The sequence below is a fragment of the Oryctolagus cuniculus genome, chromosome 3 (genome assembly GCF_964237555.1).
Source record: "Oryctolagus cuniculus chromosome 3, mOryCun1.1, whole genome shotgun sequence".
Taxonomy (NCBI): Eukaryota; Metazoa; Chordata; class Mammalia; order Lagomorpha; family Leporidae; genus Oryctolagus; species Oryctolagus cuniculus.
Window position 1 is genome coordinate 51935465 of NC_091434.1, and position 25058 is coordinate 51960522.

At 38.2% G+C, this 25058-nt stretch overlaps 1 protein-coding gene across 10 annotated transcripts in view; it reads right to left on the reverse strand.

The window, feature by feature from the left end:
* Window positions 1–25058, reverse strand: part of GULP1 (GULP PTB domain containing engulfment adaptor 1) — a 311569-nt gene that overhangs the window by 112581 nt on the left and 173930 nt on the right. For all 10 annotated transcript variants that reach the window (XM_051848376.2, XM_051848368.2, XM_070070491.1 and 7 more), the window contains one exon: window positions 1934–2008. In XM_051848376.2, coding sequence (XP_051704336.1) covers window positions 1934–1961 — 28 coding nt within the window. In that variant the 5' untranslated portion in view covers window positions 1962–2008. The remainder of the gene's footprint in view (window positions 1–1933; window positions 2009–25058) is intronic.

A 25058-nucleotide genomic window follows, 5' to 3' on the forward strand; every position in this document is an offset into this window, starting at 1 on the left:
TGATGGCAAACATAGTGGAAACACTTCAAGACATTGGTGTAGGCAATGATTCCTGCATAAGACCATAGAAGTGCAGCCAGTACAAACAAAACTGAAAAAAAGATTATATCAAACTCAAAAAATCTACCCAACAAAGCAAACAATCAGCACAGTAATTGAATGCCAATAGAATGGAAGAAAATATTTGCAAGCTACTTATCTGGCAAAGATTGATATCCAAAATATATGAGAAACTAAAAACACTCAACAAAACAAAAAAATCATAAACCCTGTTAGGAATGGGAAAAGGACTCGAATAGACAGTTCTCAAATGGCCAAAAAATATATGAAAAAATTTCTCAATATCAACAGCCATCAGGGAAACACAAATCTAAAATACAATGAGGTATCATCTCACTGCTGTCATAGCAGCTATCTTCAAAAAATACACACAGTAACAAATGTTAGAGGATGTGGATAAACAGGAAATGTTATATACTATTGGTGGGAATAACAATTAGTACAGTACCTCCAGAAAACAGTTTGGAAATTTCTTAAAAAACTGGAATAATCTATAATAATATAATCTAGCAATCCAACTACTAAGTACATATCCACAACACATGGAATAATTGTATCAAAAACACCTGCTCCACCATGTTTACTGCAGCACTGAGTACAAGAGCCAAGATATGGAATCAACCAAGGTGCATATTATCATATGAATTAAAAAGGAAAATTTTGTAATTTTACACACTAAAGTACTATTCAGCCATAAAAAAAGAATGAAAAATGGTCATCTGTACCAAGTGGATGGAATTGGAGGACAACATGTTCAATGAAATAAGTTGGGCACAGAACAACAAATACCTCGTGTTGTCCCTCATATGTGGGAACTAAGAGGAAAAAGCTCAATCTGAACTGAGAATGTGGATTACTAGAGGCTGGGAGGGGTGTGAGGGATAGAGGGGAGTTAAATTTTAAAAAAATAAGGGAGGCTGGGTGTGGTTCATTATCTGTGACAAGTATATTATACTTGAGATGTTAAAAATAGAGGAAGTTTGGTGTAAGTTATATGGTGACTATGTACTACTTCACAATTTTGTTTTTTAAATTTGAAACTATTCTGAATACCAAGTTTTTTTAAAAATGTTCCACTTCCAATCCAGCTATCTGCTATGATCTGGGAAAGCAGTAGAAGACGGCCCATGTCCCTAGGCTCCTGCAACCAGTGTGGGAGACCTGGAAGAAGCTCCTGGCTCCTGACTCCTGGCTTCAGATCGGCACAGCTCTGGCTCTTGCAGCCACCTAGGGAATGAACCAGTGGATGGAAGACCTCTCTCTCTCTCTCTCTCTCTCTCTCTCTCTCTCTCTCTCTTTCTGCCTCTCTGTAACTCTGCCTTTCAAATAAATAGATAAATTTTTAAAAATATATATATTCTTACCTGAAAATGAATGATAACTTATTTGGGCCTCATTATTATTAAAACACCCATCAGCAATCCTCCCATCAGCAATATTATTGAGTAACAGCATACATAAAACACTTACGTGTGCACTCATACAAACTCTCATACTCACGAGTTCATTTATATCACTGTAACATTATATAAGCTCCTAGAATATGGTATTATATGTCTACATAAAGCAAAGTTAGGATAGGTTTCAGACCATTTTATTCTTTGTAATTTTACAATATAGCATAAAATTATCAGGGTATATATTACCATATATGTCCTGTAAACTAAGTATAATGGATGACTTTGTTCTTTCATTAGGGTGATAACCAGAGAAAGATAACTAGCATTGCTTGCAAATTTGTATTGCCCTCATGTGATCACATTCGCAAGAAATAACGTTTGATAATAAGAAACACTGATATTTTAATAACTCTGCTTTATTTTCATAGTAATATTGATTTGCCTCCCAAGTCCTTTAAAACGTCAATAGTTACCTTTCTTTCTGCTAAAAGCACGGTTCATGATGAGGATCAAGCAAATAAATGTTCAGTTCAATCACGTTTTATAACCTGTAAAAAATGACAAGATATCAAATATAATTGAGATGTTTACTAAGCTCTTTTATATTAATTTTCATATTGTAGTTCAATTATGAAGTCTTTTTTTAAATTTTTTAAAACAATATTCCAAAATGTCCCAAACAACACTAAGTAGGAATAATTACCAAAAAATCAATATTATGAGTGACACAAGTAAATAAGATTAATAATATTTCAAACAAAATTCTTCCAATGCTTCCTAATTTTGTCTTTTACATTATAATTCATTACTAATTATATGCATCCACAAATTTGAGGAGAAAGAAGATAAACACTTTTCCTTGAGCTTGCTGATCAGCAGTGTGGTTAAGTTTAGGGTCTTGTTAACAGCAATGGCAGATAAACAAGTCTTATTTTGCCTTTAAGATTAAAATCACTTGTATGAATCCACTCACACATATAAACACATTCATTTTTTATTTAACTGAAATACAGAGGGGTTTCACGGCTATTACAAAGTCACAATAAGAAGTAATATACTAGCAGCATTGGTTAGGAACATGGGATGAAATTACCTGATTACTTGAGTTTGTTTTAAAAATGAACACTTGGTACAGTACTTGTGCATATTCAGTTCAGAAAATACTAGCCACTGGCACTGTTTCAGAGATAGCATGGGGTCCAAATCTAGTGCCCACTTCCATATATGCATTTGTTCACCAAAGAGGTTTTTATAAGGCTCATTTTGCACATTACTACATGGTGGTAAAACTTGGCTAGTGAATTTGATTTTCTGTAAACTGGTTGTCCAGCTGAGAAATTTTAATTTTATTTATTTACTTTATATAAAAACAAAAGATTTCTAGATTAATCCCTTAGAGAAAATTCACATTAAGGTCTTAGAAGAAAGTGTTAAGCTGAAATAAACTGGCTTTAATTAGCTTCCTTATACTTACCACAATGTAAGACAGGAATATTTAAAACTATCTTTGATTTGGAATTGTTCTAGAACAACTGTCTTACTCAAGTAAACTTGGTTAAATGGAATTGATCTCAGTTTTTCTTTTAACAAAAGTAAGATTAAATATGAGGGGGCTTCAAAATGTTCATGGAGAAAAGGAATTAAAACAAAATTTTTGTTGCAAAAATTTTTAGAAATTCACACATAGTTTTTTATAATGTACATTTTATCTTCTAGCTGGACTAGTTCTAAGATGTATTTCACAGTAACTCTAAGGCTTTTTCAGAATTATAAAAATGTTATGCTGTTCTTTCTGTAACTTGAATTTTCTCATATTTTAGCATAAATTCAATCATATGAAATAAAATTATGTGTTTAATGTCTGCTACCATGATAATCCAGAGTCCTGCTTCAACTGAAAGCACACAACATTCATGTGCTTGATGTGAAAGTCCAATGATGTGGGTTTCTAGTTGTCGAGGATAAGATAGTAACTGAACTCTGGAGGAAACCTTCCTCACACCTTGTCCACTGTTGTCTAAAGGTGCCAGCTGATAGAAGACAAGTGACAGACCAAGAGTGTGGGGAGCAACTCGGACTAGACTAAGTTACTGGAATTAAGACTTATTCTATGCATCTGCTCTCCCACAATATGGCGCTGAGAAGGGAGAAACAGCTTCTACACAGCTGCCTCCAGTTCAACCAATAAACTGTAGGACCTGCTCCTGATTGGAGGAGAGCAGCGTACTCGGCGTGTGGGTAGCAGAGTTGGGATTGGTGGAAGAGGACTATAAAGGAGGAGAGAGACAACATGCACCAGGAACATCTAAGGGGAACATCTGAAGGAACACCTGTGCAGCCCCCCGAGAGAGCCGGCCGGCGGTGTGCCGCTCCCCTGCGGAAGTGGGGAAAGTGGCCAGGGGGAACCGCCCTTCCACGGAGGTGGAAGGGACAGTAGCCAACCCAGGAAGAACCAGCAGCAAACCCGGGGAGGGCCGAGCAGACAAAAGAACAGCGCAGGGTCCTGTGTCGTTCCTCCACGAAGACGGGGAGCGACAAAGAGCCTTACATGATTCTGGAAATATCTCTCCCAACCTCATTTTAAGATTGAAAAGTTCACAATCACTTCCTGCTGTGATAGCTCCATGATAATTTTTTAAAATATTTATTTTTTATTTGATTGAAAGTCAGAGTTCCAGACACACACACACACACACACACACACACACACGAGAGAGAGAGAGAGAGAGAGAGAGAGAAAGAGAGAGAGAGAGAATCTTTTATCCACTGTTCACTCCTAAAATGACCACAACATCTGGGGCTGTGCCAGGCTGAAGCCATAGCCTGAGAGCTTCATTCGGGTCTCACACATGAGCGCAGGGCCCAAGTACTCTGGCCATCTTCTACTGCTCATCTCAGGCACATCAATAGAGAGTTAGATGGCAAGTGGAGCAGCTGGGACTTGAACTGATGCCCATATGGGATGCCAGCATCTCAGGTAGCAGCTTTACCTACTATGCCACAATGGTGTCCCAGATTCATAATAATTTTATCAAGCTGTTTATCACTGAGTATGTCCATCAACACAAGAAGCCAGGGTTCCTGGGTCACTCTCAACTCTTTCAGACTCCAATCCTAATCTATGCATCCTGTAACTATATTTCTCACCTTTCTTATAAAAACGTTTCACTGTGTTATCTGTCATTCGTAATAAAGCATTATCAAACTGCACTCAGTGTTTTTTCTGAAGGTTCCCTCTGCTTAGTGAATCTTAATGAAACCTAGTTGTTGCACTGGTAATAGCAGCTCCCTGAAGGCCTTTCAAGCGGTTATCTGTTTATACTGCACACATATTTATACTACCTGACCAAATACGAGGTGACTTCACATTATTGTACCTCTCTTTTCTTTCAAATCCCCATATTTCTTTGAATGATATGCCATCAAACTACATCCAGGCAAGAGAACAGAATATAACATAGAATACAATATATTCTGTATTATCCCAAAAGTAAGCTCACTGGTAACATAAAATACATGGTTATTATGATAACCTGGAAGAAGAAAGGAAAATTAAGGAAAAAAAAAAACACAAAACAAACAATGTAACTGAATGTATGATTCAACTTCTCTGGACCCAAATACTATGAAATTATTATTCAGTAGAACACATGTAATTTGTCTCTTCACCATTCAAATTTCATTACTTTCAGGTAGATACTTTCAATAATAAAAGATTCTGAAATGTGAAAAAGGAATTTAATATAGTTAAAATTCATGAAATTGAATAATAATGTGGCTTTTTAATTAAGAACAGTATAATACAAACCCTTTGGGCATATAAACAAGAAAAAAAAAATCCTCAGCATAGTTAGGAGAAGTTCATTTGGCTCAATGGAGAGGATACAAAACGACAAAACACTATGACTACATACAGAAACACTTCATTTGCCCACAAAATGCACAGGTACAATGCCATTAAATATCAAATAGGCTATTTTTATAACAAAAATAAACTGTAATTTCACTCTCCAAGCATCATTCTTTAATACAGATAGTTGATCCAATGGTTTTCTATACTTTTTTATGTAACACATTTTCTCATCTCATTAGAAAACAAGCAAATACTAGTTTTTTGACACTGCCCCAAGTGTGTATAACAGAGTACATGACATTAGGCTAGCATGTATTATACTTTTATTATATTGATGTATTAATGAAAAATATTTAATGCAATTTTATAATACTTAAACTAATAGATTCTAGATAAACAATTTCAATTTTCAGTGTAACAAGAATATTTCCATTTGAATAAACTATCCATAAACATTGTTTTGGTGACCACATACATGTGGATGCATAATTTACTTGTAAATAAACGTTATTTCTAAATTGTATTTATTATTTTATTCTTTTTAAAAATTTTTTTTTCTTTATTTATTTCAAAGGAAGAGTTACAGACAGAGTGACAGACTGAGAGAAAAGTCTTCCATCCGCTGGTTCACTCCCCAGATGGCTCCAATAGCCAGGGATGAGTTGATCCAAAGCCAGGAGCCAGGAGCTTCTTCATGGCCTCCCACGTGAGTGCAAGTGCCCAGGCACTTGAGCTATCTTCTACTGCTTTCCCAAGCCATAGCAGAGAGCCGGATTGGAAGAGGAGCAATCAGGACACAAACATGTACCCATATGGGATGCCGACCTCCCAAGTGGAGGCTTACCCTACTATAACACAGCACTGGCCCTGTCATTTATTCTTAATATAAAAAGAACTTATTTCATGTATCCCATAAGTACAGTTCCAAGAAGACAACCACACTTCTCTCCACCTACCTCTCCCCTGAAATTCCTCTCCCCCTCCCCCCTCATCCTTTCATCAATTTTTGCAAAGACATAATTTTAATCCACTCTATAATCACAGTCTAAATTCACCACTAACCATAATATTCAACAAGTAAAAAGTAGAAAGACCACAGTTCCACAGAAGTATAAACAAGGCCTAAAAACACAATCATACTGCAAACTGTCCCCTTCATTCCTATACATTTTTTGTATTGTAATTAACTGCCACGTATCTGAGATTAGCTTATTTCACTAAGCATAGTATTTTTCCATAAAATAGCATCTGAGAGTAAGATTTATTGGGTCTAAATTATTACTAGTTTTTTCTATTTCTAATTAAACATAAAAGGGCTGCAACAATTTATATGACCATTAGTTATGTGTGAAAATGCTTAATTTGGGCACCAGGTTCTAGTCCCAGTCGCTCCTCTTCCAGTCCAGCTTTCTGCTGTGGCCCAGGAGGGCAGTGGAGGATGGCCAAGTGCTTGGGCCCTGCACCCGCATGGGAGACCAGGAAGAAGTATCTGGCTCCTGGCTTTGGATCGGCACAGCACCGGCATGGGTGGCCATTTGGGGGATGAACCAAAGAAAAGAAGACTTTTCTCTCTGTCTTTCTCACACTGTCTGTAACTCTAGCTGTCAAATAAAATAAATAAATAAATCTTTATTAAAAAAAGAAAATGCTTAATTTAACTTCACACTTTTCAAGACTGAATAATGAGTAGTGTGCAGTATTCATTTAGATGTTTGTGTGTACTCTGATTTTTATAGTCCTTTTTTAAAAAAATATTTTTTATTTATTTGAGAGGTACAGTTATAGACAGAGAGAGGAAGAGACAGACAGGAAGGTTTTCCATCCGTTGGTTCAATCCCCAAATGGCCACAATGGCGGAAGCTGCACCAATCCCAAGCCAGAAGCCAGGAGCTTTTTCTGGGCCTCCCCAACATGGGGAGCACTTAGGCCATCATCTACTGCGTTCACAGGCCATAGAAGAGAGCTGGATGGGAGAAAGAGCAGCCGGGACTCGAATCAACATCAATAGGGGATACTTGCACTGCAGGTGGCGTCTTCATTAGCGCCAGCCCCTACAGACCTTTTAAAAATATAATGTAAACCTTCACAGAAACTTATGTTTCCACCTATATGTATCCTTACTATCGTATAAAGACCTACACAGACACTTTCTTTGACCAAGATGGAGTAACGGGAGACTAGAATTATCTTACCACTGAAAACACCTAAGAGAGAAGAAAAAAAAAAAATCTATGAAACAATGACATTTAAGACATTGAATATTAGGCTGCAATAAAGAGTGAACAATAAGAGATGAGAAGCAAATGAAGTGAACGTAATCAATTAAGTATTCCAGGTAGTAGTAACAGCTTAACTCATTGTTCAGACCAGGGCCCAGGAAGGTGAAACCCAGTCAGTACCCAACAATGTTCCTGTTTGTGGAGACACAGCTAAAATGCAGTAAAACAAGATGTCTAGTGGAGATCATCCTGAACACTGGGGAAGTGAGAACTACATGGAGATATCTAAAGATACTTTTAGAAGATCCTTGTTACAATTCAACTTAGTACTGATCAACTGCCCAAAACTGAAGAGAGAGCCACACACAAAATTTAAGTACCTGTAGCTCACACAAGAGCCATCAGATGCAAGCACCATTTTAGAATTCACAGAGCAGAAATCAGGGAGAGCTACAGGGAGGGAGAGAGAGAAAGATCATTCCAACTTTGGAGAAACCTCGAAGGGTCAAATAGTCCCCGAAGAGAAAGAAAAAGAGAGGAGGAGGCCGGCGCCACGGCTCACTGGGCTAATCCTCCGCCTAGCGGCGCCGGCACACCGGGTTCTAGTCCCGGTCAGGGCGCCGGATTCTGTCCCGGTTGCCCCTCTTCCAGGCCAGCTCTCTGCTGTGGCCAGGGAGTGCAGTGGAGGATGGCCCAGGTGCTTGGGCCCTGCACCCCATGGGAGACCAGGAAAAGCACCTGGCTCCTGGCTCCTGCCATCGGATCAGCGCGGTGCGCCGGCCGCAGCGGCCATTGGAGGGTGAACCAACGGCAAAGGAAGACCTTTCTCTCTGTCTCTCTCACTGTCCACTCTGCCTGTAAAAAAAAGAGGAGGAGCATTTAAAAATAACTGAAGAAACAAAGGCTGAGATTTTTCTTTTTCTTTTTTTAAAAAAGATTTATTTATTTATTTGAAAGTCATAGTTACACAGAGAGAGGAGAGGTAGAGACAGAGAGAGAGAGGTCTTCCATCCATTGGGCCACTCCCCAATTGGCCACAACGGCCGGAGCTCTGCCTATCCGAATCCAAGAGCCAGGAGCTTCTTCAGGGTTTTCCATGTGGGTGCAGGGGCCATCTTCTACTGCTTTCCCTGGCCACAGCAGAGAGCTGGATTGGAAGTGGAGCAGCCAGATCTTGAACAGGTGCCCATATGGGCTGCCGGCGCTTCAGGCCAGGGCGTTAACCCATTGAGCCACAGCGCCAGCCCCAGGCTGAGATTTTTCTAACTTGGAAAATATAAACCCAAGGATCTAAGAAGTTAACAATCACCAAATGCAAGAATCAAGAAAAATGCACATGACACATCATAATCCAATTGATTAAATCCGATGATTTAAAAAGTCTTTAAAGAGGACCAAATAGAGATGTTATACATAGAGAAATAAAGATTAGGAAAGCACCAGTTTGCCTACCTCAACAGTGCAAACTAGTGGACAGGAGAGCAACATCTTTAAAATACCCAAAATTCCAGGGCCAGAGCTATGGTGTAAAGGTAAAGCCACCACCGCAGTGCTGGTATCCCATATGGGCCCCAGTTGCTCCACTTCAGATCCAGCTCTCTGCTATGGCCTGGGAGAGCAGTGGAAGATGGCCCAAGTCCTTGAGTCCCTGTACCTGTGTGGGAGGCCTGGAAGAAATTCCAGGCCCCAGGGTTCAGATCGGCCCAGCTCCAGCTGTTGCAGCCATTTGGGGAATGAACCAACAGATGGAAGACCTCTCTCTCTCTCTCTCTAACTCTGCCTCATTGTAACTCTGCCTTTCAAATAAATAAATAAATAAATAAATAAATAAATACTGAAAACACCAAAGCTAGAAAAAAATAGATAATTTGATTATATTTGGGGAAGAGTAAGTGTTTTTCTTTAAGTCCTATTTTGAGTTTCTTTATAAAGCACCATTGTATACATTGCTTTTACCTTTTTTTTTTTTTCTTTTTTTGACAGGCAGAGTTAGTGTGAGAGAGAGAGAGAGTGAGAGAGTTATAGACAGTGGGAGAGAGAGACAGAGAGAAAGGTCTTCCTTCTGTTAGTTCACTCCACTAATGGCTGCCACGGCCGGCGCTGTGCTGATCCAAAGTCAGGAGCCAGGTGCTTCCTCCCGGTCTCCCATGCGGGTGCAGGGACCCAAGCACTCGGGCCATCCTCTACTGCCCTCCTGGGCCACAGCAGAGAGCTGGACTGGAAGAGGAGCGACCGAGACTAGTACCTGGTGCCCCAACTGGGAATAGAACTCGAGGTACCAGCGCTGTATGTGGAGGACTAGCCAAGTGAGCCACGGTGCCAGCCTACCTTTCTTAATAATTCAGAAGTGGGGCCGGCCCTGTGGCGTTGTGGCACTGTGGAGTAACATGTAAAACTGCAGCCTGCAGCACCAGCATCCATATAATCGCTGGTTCAAGTCCTGGCGGCTCCACTTCTGATCCAGCTCTCTGCTATGGCCTGGGAAAGCAGTAGAAGATGCCCCAAGTCCTTGGGCCCCTGCACTCACATGGGAGACCCAGAAGAAGCTTCTGGATCCTGGCTTCAGATTGGTGCAGCTCCAGCAGTTGTGGCCAACTGGAGAGTGAATCTGCAGAGGGAAGACCTCTCTCTCTTTGCCTCTCCTTCTCTCTGTATGTAACCGACTTTCAAATAAATAAATAAATAAATAAATAAATAAAAAAAAAACAAGTTAGGGGTCAATGCAGTGGTGCAGTAGGTTAATCCTCCGCCTGTGGCACCAATATCCCATATGGGCACCAGTTGTAGTTCAGGCTGCTCCTCTTCCAATCAAGCTCTCTGCTGTGGCCCCTGTACCCACATGTGAGACCAGGAAGAATCACCTGGCTCCTGGCTTCGGATCAGTGCAGCTCTGGCCGTTGCGGCCATTTGGAAAGTGAATCAATGGAAGGAAGACCTTTCTCTCTGTATCTCCCTCTCACTGTCTGTAACTCTACCTCTCAAATAAATAAATTAAAAAATCTTTAAAAAATAATAATTTAGAGGCAAGATCCTATATTAAATGCTTGTAGTATGTTGAAAATACCATTAAGCAACCTTATAAATTCAGTTGATATCCACAGTAATTCTGGCTATGATCAAGCCCCAAAATAAAATATTTAAATATGATTGAGAAAAAAATTTATAATTTATTTGAACATGACCACTTCAAGTTTAAAGAAAATTGGAAGAAATTCTACATCTCTAGACAAGATTTTGAAGCTACTTTATATATATATATATATATATATATATGTGTGTGTTGTACATAAATATATTAAAGTAGATATCATTGCATTAATTATCTTAATCCCAAGTTTTACATAAAAATCAGTAACCAAATTGAAAAAGCCACTGTGAAGCCACTAAGTGTTAATTTACTGAATAAGTTTAACAGCAAACAGATCTAATGTCAAAATAGATTAATGTCAACAGACATTTACTTAAACAAATTCCACACTACCAGGTCTGCAATTCATTCATCACAAGAAATCCACTAATATTTATAAAGTAGTTCAGAAATTCAGAGTAGCTTCTTTAATGAATGACACTTTCCTGCAATTTGCAACCTACTACTAAAGCTGCTCTTTAGAAAAAATAGAGCTTAGTGTTAAGACTTTGAAAATGAGATGTAATTGAATATTAAAAAACAGTAAAACAGCTCTGGATTTCCTTTTCATACTTATGAGTACACTTAAAATCAAATTTTCCTAGAACTCTTTCAAGGTTAAAAAGAATTTAAAAAACTGATTAGTGAGTAAAACAGTTTATATTTTAAGTCACGAATCATTTTAAAATCCTGTTGTACACTGGGAGATAAGAGATGATGTTAAAATAATGAAGTGCAATCATTAGGTTTAGTTCTAGGTATGAAATCAAACTAGGTAAATTTTAAAGTGCTTCATTTGAAATTGTATACAAGATTTTTTTTAAATGTTCATGTATTTGTTCGTATTTATTTATAAGGGAGAAAGAGAGGGCAATATCTTCCATCTGCTGATTCACTCCCCCAAATGCCTGCAACATTTGCAGTTGGGCTAGGCCAAGCCAAAGAACCTGAAACTCCATCTGGTCTCCCACGATGAAGGCAGGAACTCAAGTGCTTAGGCCATTAGCCATTGCTTCCCAGGCTCATTACAGGAAAGCTGGATTAGAAGAATGAAGTACCTGGGACTTGGACCAGCCATTGTCATATGGGATGGGGGGGCATACCAAGCAGCAGTTTAACCAGTTGCACAACACCAAACCCAGATCTGTTTTTTATTCTTAAACACTATACGATTTTTCAAATATATGATTCAGTGAGGTAATTGTTAAAGGATTCAGAGAATTTTAGGTCATGTATTAACGCCTCCAGTTTGCTAAACACTCTAAGTGTTTAGCAAATTTGTTGCTTGCAATAGTTAATGAAGCTTCCAAATTCTTACCATGAGAAGTTAGCTCATTTTTCACATTCTTCTCGATTTAATTAGTGTCTGTTATAAAGGTTCTTTGCTTAAGTTTCCCAACTGTAAGACACCTTACAATATCCTTCATTGATTTTATGACTGTACATTGGAAAAGCCTTTGCTTTTGTAGATCAATACTAAGTGTGGCTAAGAAAAGTAACGAGTACACAATGTGAGAAATTTCACATTGTCAGGAGAGGAAACCACATACCATGTGGTAAGGCGAATATATACTTGGCTTGCTAGAAGAAAACAACGGTAGTGTTTTTCTGAGATTCCTTGTTTAGAATATACATGCTGAACATTATTTTCCCTTCTCACAGCATTGACATGCAGATCATAACATTCATTTAAACATTCTTTTTTCTTTCCATAAGTACATCTGAGACCATAATATATGAGAGGCATTATACCATGGGTGGGAAAATAAAAATAAATATGACCTGGTCCCTGCTTTCAGAACATTTATGATATTTGGAAGCAGAGGAAAATGAATTTGGGGCTTTAGGGATAGGAACAAGCCTTGGAAAAGAAGTAGATACCACTGAACATGAAAGGATGAAGCATGGAGTGACTTTAGAGAGAAGAGTAGTAATTTCCCAGATGGTAAAAACTACTGGTGAGAAAAGGAAAACTATATTCAGGCAGAAGAACAAAGTATGTGCAGTACATGTTGATTATGTGCACACGGCTAGCAGTAACTGGTCCTTACTGAGGTGCTCACTGGAGTCTACTCTGTTAAGTTCTTAACCGGCAGCAGGGAAAGGTCTAGGGGAGCACATCACACACTCGGCAACACAGTCAACTTTTCAGGATGGCATACATGTGACAAAACCTCAATATGCAAGGGCCAGAAATACCAAGTTTGTGGAAAAAATGAAAAGGGCATGCATTTCCTCCATTGCCAAGATTGATGTCAAAATAAAGTCTATAATGACTTAGAAAGAAAAACAGGAATAGACAGCTCATCTTTCTGATATTTAAAGCTATGAAATGTAAACCACTTTCTTCTGACCATAGCACTCACATTCTGTTATAAGAGGATTTGGATGAGATTTATTCAAAAGTCATTTCCACAGCGGTACACTCTCTTAATGCTGTGTAACATGTATGTGAGTAATAATCCTCCCAGGATTTTCAGCATTACCTGTGACTTAATTGGAAATCAGCTACTTTTCTCTAAAATGAGATGAGCACCCAGTAAAAATTGTGTTAGAAGAATATTCTTGGAGACAAATAATATCATTTTGCAGATTGCAAAACTACATATGTTGAAATAAAAATTATGTACAACAGAATATATTTGAATCTATTATTCATATAACTAAAAGTAACACAAGTTGAGTTTCATTTTGAAGCACAGACTTTGAAGTTCCTTGTAGAAATTGTAGACAATATTTTATTTTTATTTTTTAGTCATTGGCTATTTTATCTTAACAGTACACTCTCTTTACTTTTTATTTTGATTGTATACATTGGAATTCTATCTTGTCAGACCTGCTGCATTGGGTATTTCTCCACATACTTCTATATCTATATTCTCACTGTGAGCAAGAACTTATGGGATCCCATTACTGAAATAACATTACCTTCAGCAGAATTGTCTAAATTCCTTTGAAAGACCAGAATAGTCAACTAAAAAACTGATGCAACTAGAATCTAAGACTGAAGACTTTATGAATTTTAATACTAGAGTAAGTACAGTACATATTATTGTAATTCAGTTGATCTCTACAGACAAAGCCTCAATATAAAAATCCTTATTTCATTTCCATATTTTCTACCCATTATTAGGGAATTTCATTTAGGGAAATTTTTATTTAAATCTTCTGTCTTAAAGTAAGCTATACCAATATTTGTACAGTAAGCACAGGTTTTTTAATTACATTAAATTCTAGTAATCAAAAACTATGGCTGTGTATACATATACTGCTTTAATCATTTTGTTTTAAGAGAGCTTTGCTTGGGAGGTTGATGAGAGATGGGGTAGGGAGAGAGATACAGAGAGGATTATTCCTGTTTACTAGTTTCAAAGGCAACCTTTAGAAGCAATAGCACACACCTGACAATAATATAAGAGGTTTTATTGGGAGGAGAGTGGGCTGCAGGGAGAAGGAGACCTAATCTTCCAACACAGGGCCTTCATGTATTCACAATGGAAAATCATGCTTTTCTTATGTTAGAGACAATGTTGGGTATAACCACCATATTTGCCCATGCACAAGACTCTTTGACCACAGTTCATACTTTCTGCTTCTGCCACTGTAATTATGCAGTTTCTAGTTTTATCTTCAGTAGGACAACAATAATGTTACATTCACTAGCCTTCTTCTGCGCTTTCTAGCAGTATTACATCTACAGCTGGTAAAACATTTCTGCCCAGCAGTCTCTTTGTATTCCTCACCTTGCAGACGATGTTGAACCCTCTCCTAGTCCAGTGATTCTGGAGAAAAGCAACAGTTAAAGAAATTCTCCCACCACTTTAGGTGCTGTAAACAGCTCATGGCAAAGAACGCTTATGGATAGGACTCAGATGAGATTCAGGATGCTCACTTGCATACCTGTGACAAGGCCAGGATTACACTTCTAAATTCCCAGTTTGTTTCACAAATGATTAACTGAACAGCTGGCGCCCACCAACCAATCTGTTGACTTCATCTAACTTTAGTTATGCTTTTCTCTTTCCCCTAAGCCTCTGAACTTTCATTGCCTTCAGCTCCAGCAGCCTCAACCCTTCCTTCATGGCTTCTACTAACAGACTGACCTCAAAGGAAAACAGTCTCTGATCTACTGACCCTAACCACATCAGCCCCACTCTTCCATTCCTTCCGGCTTTGTTCACTCCTGCCTGGAAAAATCCTCTCCTGCCTTACATTTGAAAAACATGCTGATTTGATGCTTTGCATATTTCCCCCATCGCAATTGCCTCTTTCCCCATACTGCAGTAACCCTCCAAATAAAGAATCTTCTTACCTAAGTCCAGATTTGTTTTTTATTTCATAATCCATCCATTTAATCATATTTAGAAAGATTTTGGCAACTAACTCCAACCTACTTTACTGAACTAATTTGCAAATTTGCCTTTCAAAATATCCACTCAAATGAAGCTAGCCTTCTTTCTCTCTTGTACTAATGAGTACTTTCACTTGAACATCCACAACACTCTCTCAAGTGCATTGGCAAAATGATGACCTAGAAAAAAATGCATCTGGATATTTACAATTTTATTTTCTTTGCAAATATAGCATATAGCACAGATTTACAGAAAATATTTCTTAAATTATAAATCAAATCAGCAAATTAAGTCTTACAAAATTTTTATTGATATTCAAACCCATATTCCTAAAATCTGTTAAAATTTATAATGATTTTTAAATTAATATTTTGGGGGCTTGGTGCTGTGGTGTAGGTTAAGCCTCTGTCCATGGCACTAGCATCCCATATGGGTTCCAATTCAAGTCTCAGCTGTTCCTCTTTAGCTACAGCTCTCTGCTAATCGCCTGGGATGGCAATGGAAGATGGCACAAATTCTTGGGCCCATGTACCCATGTGGGAGAACCAAAAGAAGCTCCTGACTCCTGGCTTCAGATCAGCCAAGCTCTGGCCTTTGGGGCCATTTGGGGAGTGAACCAGCAGATGGAAGGCCTCTCTCTTTGTCTCTCCCTCTCTCTGTCTGTATCTCTGCTTCTCAAATAAATAAATAAATCTTTAACTTTTTAAAATTTTGAAAGTATTTTTGAATAAATAAATTTTTAAGATTACTCAGTAATCTGAGTAATAAAACTATGTTCTGACCTTATTACAAATATTGCACAGGAGTCTCATAAAATATACAAATCAAGACAATGTAATTTTATAAAGAAAATTCTATAAGGTAACTAATAATGATGATAGCGATGATAATCCTAGACATAAGAACCATTTCTTCCTTTGTACAGAAAAATCTGTTAAAACAAATTAGATTTTGAAACAATATATATTAGTGAGCAATTTTATAAAGCCATGCATGTTTTCCAACAAAAGCTTTGAAATCAAGCAAATACCATGATTGCTACAACACCAAAGATTCCGGAAATACCTATTTCAATAAGGATATAGGGCAATATTCTTTACTTAGGTTCAACTTTTCATAGGAACAAAATCATTAGAAGAAAACTATGACTGTGTTAAACTAAATGTATCATTTCCTTCACAGTGTGATTATATTTGACAGGTAGTTTAATAAGTTAGTCATTTATTTATTCATATCATCAAAAATATTTGGTACCTAATATATGTCAACATATCTAAAGGAAAAAAAGAGATGATAAATGAGAAAAGACTTACTCATTAACAGGTGAGGCAAAATGAAAATATTAGTATGCAAATATTATGGCTGAAATTTTTTTAAAAAGATTTCATTTATTTATTTGAGAGGTAGAGTTACAAACAGTGAGAGGGAGAGGCAGAGAGAAAGGTCTTCCATCTGCTGGTTCACTCCCCAGTTGGCCACAACGGCCAGAGCTGTGCTGGTCCGAAGCCAGGAACCAGGAGCTTCTTCCAGATCTCCCACGTGGGTGCAGGGGCCCCAGGACTTGGGCCATCTTCTACTGTTTTCTCAGGCCACAGCAGAGAGCTGGATGGGAAGAGGAGCAGCCGGGACTAGAACTGGCACCCATATGCGATGCTGGCGCTTCAGGCCAGGGCTTTAACCCACTGTGCCACAGCGCCGGGCCTGGCTGAAATTTTTAAAAGCATAGTCCATGGATGGACTAAATTGAAGAATACATGTACCTTGTAAATGAATTACTTAGTTCAAAGATTGAATGGAAGAATAAGTGGAGGAATTTCGCTAGGTGACCACAAAAATAAAATACTAATAAAAGACATCAAATAAACACAGACACAAAGAATAAAACTAAAACCACCAAATAGAGATGCTGGGAATAACATAATAGAGAAAAAAATAAAAACAGAGGAAGACAATAGCTGGAAAATTAGAGAGAACATCGACAGAACTTGAAAAGGTTATGAAAAGTGTTAAATTGAAAGTTTCAGATCTAAGTATGTTATAGTAAAATTAGCATGACTAAAAGCAAAGAGAAAATACATTTTCAAACAGGAAGAGAAGATGCCTAAGTAACAAAATCTGAAATAACAATAACAATAAATTTTGTAACACTGACCTAGGATCAGAAAGATACTCTGAAAGAAACATAAACTTTGTACTATGCTTAATATAACATAATATGAAGAAGTAATAACGATATTAGAAGATATATAATGTCCCAGAATTTTTGCTACTAAAAACCCCATTTGAAAATACTCTTGGAATATTAAAATAAGAAGAGAAACAATCTAGCTCTTAAAAAAGATAGACATTTGATTGTGGAAGATGGCAGAGTAGGGAGGAGCTTGTTGCTCTAGTCTAGAAGATAGCTTAAAAAAAGTGGAAAGAGTGCTGTCTCAGGGGAGAGTTAGGGAGAAAACTACAGAGGAAACTATGCAAATTGGAGGAACACAGTGGACCTATGTGGAGGGTGAGGCCACGTACAACTCAGGACCCCAGTAGCTGAGAGCCTTCACACTAGCATTGGAGAGTGAGATGAGACCAGACTGCAGCAGCTTAAGCCAAAAAAGCTGCAGGAAGAGCCTAGAGGGAATCCATCTTGGAGCCCTATGGGGGATAGTATATCTGCCAAATTAAAGGAGAAAAACAAAGGGTGGGCACGATTTCCCTCTCCCTAGTCACCCTTCAATGGTGTCCCGTAAGAAGATGATAGAAAGCAGGAACCATTTTGGACATACATGACAGCCATGCCAGCTCGTGTCTGCACCCAGCAACCGGCCAAGTGGAAACTCCTGAGTCTGGTGGGGAGAACAGACAGGTGGGTGGGTGATTGTGATTGTGAGAGGCTTGTGCTGGACTGTGAAAACACAGAGGCTGCTTGGAAGGACTTAGGGTGTGGCTGGGACTTTGGGAGGCTCCACACGATCAGGGCTCCCTGGTTACCTGGTGAAGAGCATTGCTGGGAAATCTGAGCTTACACTGATGACAGTGCAGATTCTTTGTGTGGTCCTTGTGGTAGAGCTGATGAATAACATACCCACTGGGGCTAGTGTACAGGCACTGGTCTCCTTTGAGGAGAGGAGCTCAGCTAAGTCTATGCCAACAGAGAAGAACAAACCTCTCCTCTGATTAAAAAAAGAGGAAATTCACCCCTCCAAACCTGGGTGTGTCCCCTCAGACATGCCCTTCACCCTGGAGCACTGAACAGAGCTCCTTGGCCACACCCACCATTTCCCTGAAATTTATCCATTCAGACATATTCCAAAGATAAAAGCCACCATAGCAAAAAATCAAGGAAGAAACCAACGAGAATCCACACAAGTGCCAAATAAAAAACACACCAATCCAGGGCCCCGGCGCCGCGGCTCACTTGGTTAATCCTCCGCCTGCAGCACTGGCATCCCATATGGGCACTGGTTCTAGTCCCAGTTGCTCCTCTTCCAGTCCAGCTCTCTGCTGTGGCCTGGGAGGGCAGTGGAGGATGGCCCAGGTAATTGGGCCCCTGCACCTGCATGGGAGACCAGGAGGAAGCACCTGGCTCCTGGCTTCGGATCAGCACAGCGCCAGCTGTGGTGGCCAGTTAGGGGGTGAACCACCGGAAGGAGGACCTTTCTCTCTGTCTCTCTCTCTCTCTATCTGTAACTCTATCTGTCAAATAAATAAACAAAAAAATCTTAAAAAAAAAAATAAAACACACCAATCCAAAAAACAAGAACAAGGAAGACAACATGACACCCCTAAAAGAATATCTTACCTCATTACTAGATTGTGAGATGATAAAATTGAAGAAATGCCAGAAATGTAATTCCAAAAATTTATCATAGGATTCCTTCTAAGTAATTAGAAGCAAATGCATGAATTAATGAAATCCATACATTACAAGAAAGAAAATTTCTCTCACAAAATTGAAATCTTAAAGAGAAATCAAAATGAAATCCTGGAAATGAAGAATTCAATAGGACAAATAAAAAATACAGCGGAGAGCCTTAACAACAGAAATGGTGAAGCAGAAGAAAGAATATCCAAATTAGAAGACAAAGCACAGGAAATTATACAGTCAGACCAAACACAAGAGGAAGAAATTAGAAAACTAAAAAACACTGATAGGAATCTATAGGATAATATCAAATGACCCAACATACAGGTTCTAGAAGTTCATGAAGGTGTGGAAAGAGAGAAAGGATTAGAAGGGCTTTTTAGTGAAATAATAACAGAAATTTTCCCCAATTTGGAGAGAGAAATAGCATATAAGTACAGGAAGCACATAGATTAACCAGAAAAGATCTTCACCACGATACATTGTAATGAAACTCTCCACAATAAACTTTAAAGAAAAGATTCTAAAATGTGCATGAGAGAAACGCCAGATTACTTTCAATCTCCAATTAGACTCACAGCAGACTTCTCATCAGAAACCCTATGGGCTAGGAGAGAATGGCAAGATATATTCCAAGTCCTAAGAGAAAAAAACTGTCAACTCAGAATACCATACCCTGTAAAGCTCTCATTTATGAACTAAGGTTAAATAAAAACAAACAGAAACCAAAAGAATATGTCACCACCAGTCCCTCCCTCCCTGCAGAAGATGCTTAAGGTTATGCTGCACACAGAAACACAGAAACATGGTCATCACTATGGAAAAAGGTAAAGGAAGGAAAGCTCCCAGTAAAAGTACAAAGGAAATCCAAAGTGAATATTTTGAGAAAATGGCAGGGCAAAGTTGTTACTTATCAATAGTCACTCTGAATGTAAACGGCCTTAACTCTCCAGTTAAAAGACACAGATTGGCTGAATGGATTAATAAGCAAAACCCATCTACTTGCTGCCTACAAGAAACACATCTCACCAAGAAAGATGCAAACAGACTGAAAATGAAAGGATGGGAAAAGATAGTCCATGCCAATAGAAACCAAAAACAGCTGTTGTAGCCATCATAATATCAGACAAAATAGACTTTAACACAAAAACTCTTAAAAAATACAAAGAACGGCACTATGTACTGATTAAGGGATAAATTCAACAGGAAGATGTAACTGTTAATAAACATATATGCACCTAATTACAGGGCACCTGATTATTTAAAAGAAATGTTAAGGATTTAAAGAGAGACAGATGCCAATACAATAGTAAAGGGGGACTTCAATACTCAATTTTCAGTAACGGACAGATCAATCAGACAGAAAATCAGCAAGGAGAGCAGATTTAACCAACACTATAGACCAAATGGACCCGACAGATATCTATAGAACTTTCATCTTACAGTTGCGGAATACACATTCTTAAAGCAGTGCATGGGACTTTCTCTAGGATTAACCACAAGCTAGTCCATAAAGCAAGTTTCAGCAAATGAAAAAAAAAAAAATTCCAAATCATACCATGCATTTTCTTGGACCACAATGGAGTGAAGCTGGAATTCAGCAACTCAGGAATATTTAGAATGTATGCAAACACAAAGAGACTGAACAACATACTCCGGAATACACCATGGGGCACAGAAGAAATCAAAAGAGAAATCAAAGAATTTCTGGAAACAAAGGAAAACGAAATTACAACATATCAACACTTATGGGATACAGCAAAAACAGTGTTAAGAGGAAAGTTTATAGCCAAGAAATTGGAAAGGCACCAAATTAATGAGCTATCAGTGCATCTCAAGGATCTAGGAAAACAACAGCAAACCAAATGCAAAAAATAGTAGGAGAAAAGAAATAGTTAAAATTAGAGAAGAAATCAACAAAATCGAAACAAAAACAACACAAAAGATTAGGAAAACAAACATTTCGTTTTTTGAAAAAAGAAACACTGGCACACTATTGGCCCAACTAACCAAAAAAAGGAGAGAGAAGACCCAATTCAATAAAATCAGATTTAAAAAAGGAAATTTAACAATAGCACAGAAATACAAAGAATCGTCAGAAATTGGTACGAAGAGCTGTATGCCAACAAACTGGGAAACCTAGAAGAAATGGATACATTCCTGGACACATACTAACATGAAGGCATAGAAAACCTTGTCGCTCCCCCTCTTCATGGAGGAACGACACTAAACCCTGCCTAGGCTTCATATCCGAGTCATGGCACCATTATGTCGCTCCCCATCTTCGTGGAGGAACGACACAGGACCCTGCGCTGTTCTTTTGTCTGCGCGGCCCTCCCCGGGTTTGCTGCTGGTTCTTCCCGGGTTGGCTACCGTCCCTTCCACCTCCGTGGAAGGGCGGTTCCCCCTAGCCACTTTCCCCACTTCCGCGGGGGAGCGGCACACCGCCGGCCGGCTCTCTCAGGGGCTGCACAGGTGTTCCTTCAGATAGATGTTCCCCTTAGATGTTCCTGGTGCATATTGTCTCTCTCCTCCTTTATAGTCCTCTTCCACCAATCCCAACTCTGCTACCCATACGCCGAGTACGCTGCTCTCCTCCAATCAGGAGTAGGTCCTACAGTTTATTGGTTGAACTGGAGGCAGCTGTGTAGAAGCTGTTTCTCCCTTCTCAGCACCATATTGTGGGAGAGCAGATGCATAAAATAAGTCTTAATTCCAGTATCTTAGTCTAGTCCGAGTTGGTCCCAGTTGCTCCCCACAAAACCTAAACAGAGCCATTATCAAGACAGAATTTGAATCAGTAATAAAGACCGTCCCAACAAAGAAAAGCCCAGGACTGGATGGCTTCACTGCTGAATTCTACCAGACATTTAAAGAAGAACAAACTGCAATTCTCAAGTTACTCAAAACAATTGAAAGGCAGGTAATCCTCCCAAATTCTTTCTATGAAGCCAGCATCATCTTAATTCCTAAACCTAGAATAGATACAACAGAGAAAGAGAACTACAGACCAATTTGAATCCAATGACACATCAGAAAGATCATTCAACCGGACCAAGTGAGATTTATCCCTGTTATGCAGGGATGGTTCAACAGTTGTGACTCAAGCAATGTGATACATCGCATCAAAAATCTGAAGAACAAAAACTATATTATTATCTCAATAGATGCAGAGAAAGCATTTGACAAAGTACAACATTGTTTCATGATGAAAACTCTAAGCAAATTTGGTATAGAAGGAATATTCCTCAACATAATCAAGGCAATTTATGAAAAACCATGTCCAGCATCCTATTGAATGGGGAAAAGTTGGAAGCATTCCCACTGAGATCTGAAAGGAGACAAGGATGCCTGCTCTCATCATTGCTATCCAATATAATCCTGGAAGTTTTAGCCAGAGCCATTAGGCAAGAAAAAGAAATCATAGGGATACAAATTGGAAAGGAAGAAGTCAAACTATCCCAATTTGCAGATGACATGATTCTATATATAGGGAATCCAAAATACTTCACCAAGTAACCATTGGAACTCATAGAAGAGTTTCGTAAAGGAGCAGGATATAAAATCAATACACAAAATCAACAGCCTTTGGATACACAAAAAATGCCATCATTGAGAAAGAACTTCTAAGATCAAGCCCATTCCCAATAGCTACAAAAAAAAATCAAATACCTTGTAATAAATTTAATCAAGAATGTCAGTGATTTCTACAATGAGAATTAAAAACATTAAAGAAAAAAATAGAAGAAAATACTAAAAAAAGGAAAAATCTTCCATGTTCATGAATTGGAAGAATCAATTTCATCAAAATCTCCATTCTGAAAGAAATTTATTGATTCAATGTGATACCAAGCAAAATACCAAAGAAATTCTTCTCAGATCTAGACAAATGATACTGAAATTCATATGGAAACACAAGAGACCTCGAATAGCTAAAGCACACTTATACAACAAAACAATCCTGGAGTTATCACAATATCAGATTTCAAGACATACTACAAGGCAGTTATAATCAAAACAGCCGGTACTGGTACAAAAACAAATGGATAGATTAATGGAACAGAATAGAAATGCCAGACATCAATCCAAGCATCAACAACCAAATTATATTTGACCAAGGAGCTAAAACCAATCCCTGGAGCAAGGACAGTCTTTCAACAAATGGTGGTGGGAAAACTAGATTTCCACATGCAGAAGTTCGAAACAAGGTCCCTACCTTACACCTTATACAAATATCCATTCAAAATGGACTAAAGACCTAAATCTACAGCCTGATACCACAAAATTATTAGAGAATATTCAGGAAAACATGCAAAATATTGGCACAGGCAAAGAGTTCTTGGAAAACACCCCAAAGCACAGACAATCAAAGCCAAAATTAACAAGTGGGATTATATCAAATTGAGAAGCTTCTGTACTGCGAACAAAGCACTCAGGAAAGTGAAGAGGCAACTGACAGAATGAGAGAAGTTAATTGCAAACTATGCAACTGATAAAGGATTAATTACCAGAATATATAAAGAGATCAAGAAACTGTACAACAACAAAACAAACAACTCAGTTAAGAAGTATGCAAAGGACTTAGCCTTGGAAACTCATGACTGGTGCATAGGGAGATTACTGATGCCATAAACAGGAGTGTCAATTTGTAAAGTCAACAACAGGAGTCACTGTGCACTTACTCCTCATGTAGGATCTCTGTCCTTAATGTGCTGTACACTGAGGCTTAATGCTATAACGAGTACTCAAACAGTATATTTCACTTTGTGTTTCTATGGGGGTGCAAACGATTGAAATCTTTACTTAATGTACACTAAACTGATCTTCTGTAAAAAAAAAAAAAAAAAAGAAATTATCAATTCCCAACTTGACTCTCACTGGGATTAAACATGACAATAGGTCTGATCTGATTTCATCATCATTTAAAAAAAATCATCTATTATTTTTCACTTTATGTTTCTGTGTGGGAACAAACTGTTGAAATCCTTACTTAAGGTATACTAAGCTGATCTTCTGTATATTAAGATAATTGAAAATGAATCTTGATGTGAATGGAAGGGGAGAGGGAGTGGGAAAGGGGAGGGTGGTGGGTGGGAGAGACGGTATGGGGGGGAAAGCCATTGTAACCCATGAGTCGTACTTTGGAAATTTATATTCATTAAATAAAAGATAAAAAAAAAATCAACAGACCAAAAAAAAAAAAAAAGAAGTATGCAAAGGACTTATACAGACATTTTTCAAAAGAGGAAATCCAAATGGCCTACAGACACATGAAAAAATGTTCAGGATCACTAGCAGCAAGGGAAATATAAATCAAAATCACAGTGTGGTTTAACCTCACCCCAGTTAGAATGGCTTCCATAGAGAAATCAACAAAAAACAAATGCTGGTAAGGATGTGGGAAAAGTACCCTAATCCACTGTTGGTGAGAATGGAAACTGGCAAGACTATATGGAGACACCTCAGAAATCTGAATATAGACCTACCTTATGATCCAGCCATCCCACTGATGGGAATTTACTCAAGTGAAATGAAAACACAAATAAAAGGTATCTGAATCCCCATATTGTAGCTCAATTCACAATAGCTAAGACATGGAATCAATCTAAATGCTCAACTGATGCCTGTATAAATAAATTATGGGATATGTACTCTATGGAGTACTATGCAGTGGAAAAAAATGAAACCTGGTCTTTTACAACAAAATGTATGAATCTGGAAAACATCACACTTAGTGAAATAAGCCAGTACCAATGCGACAAATACCGTATGTTCTCGTTGATCTGTGATAACAAACAGAGCACCTAAAATGAAATCTGTATAAGTGAAATTGAGAGTTTGAGAAATATTGACTTGAACAGCCCTTGTCTTGACTGTCAAGGAACCATTTTTTTTCTTCTTCATACTGCTTGTTGAACTCTTTACTTAGCATAAAATTAATCATATGTGTATAAAGTCAATTTAAAATAGATCTCAGTAAAAAATAAGAGTGGGAAAAAGAGAGGAAGGAATAAGTTTGTAACTATAAAGCTGTATAGTCTGTATACATTCCTACAGACTTACTTCTAAGGGTAGGGTTTAAAAACTTGCCAAGTCCCATTAAGTTGGGTGGTAAAAGTATCATATAAGTGTTAAAGTGATCATATAAGTAATATGAAGTGTCTGGTAATAATAATAGAATTATAAAAGAGAGA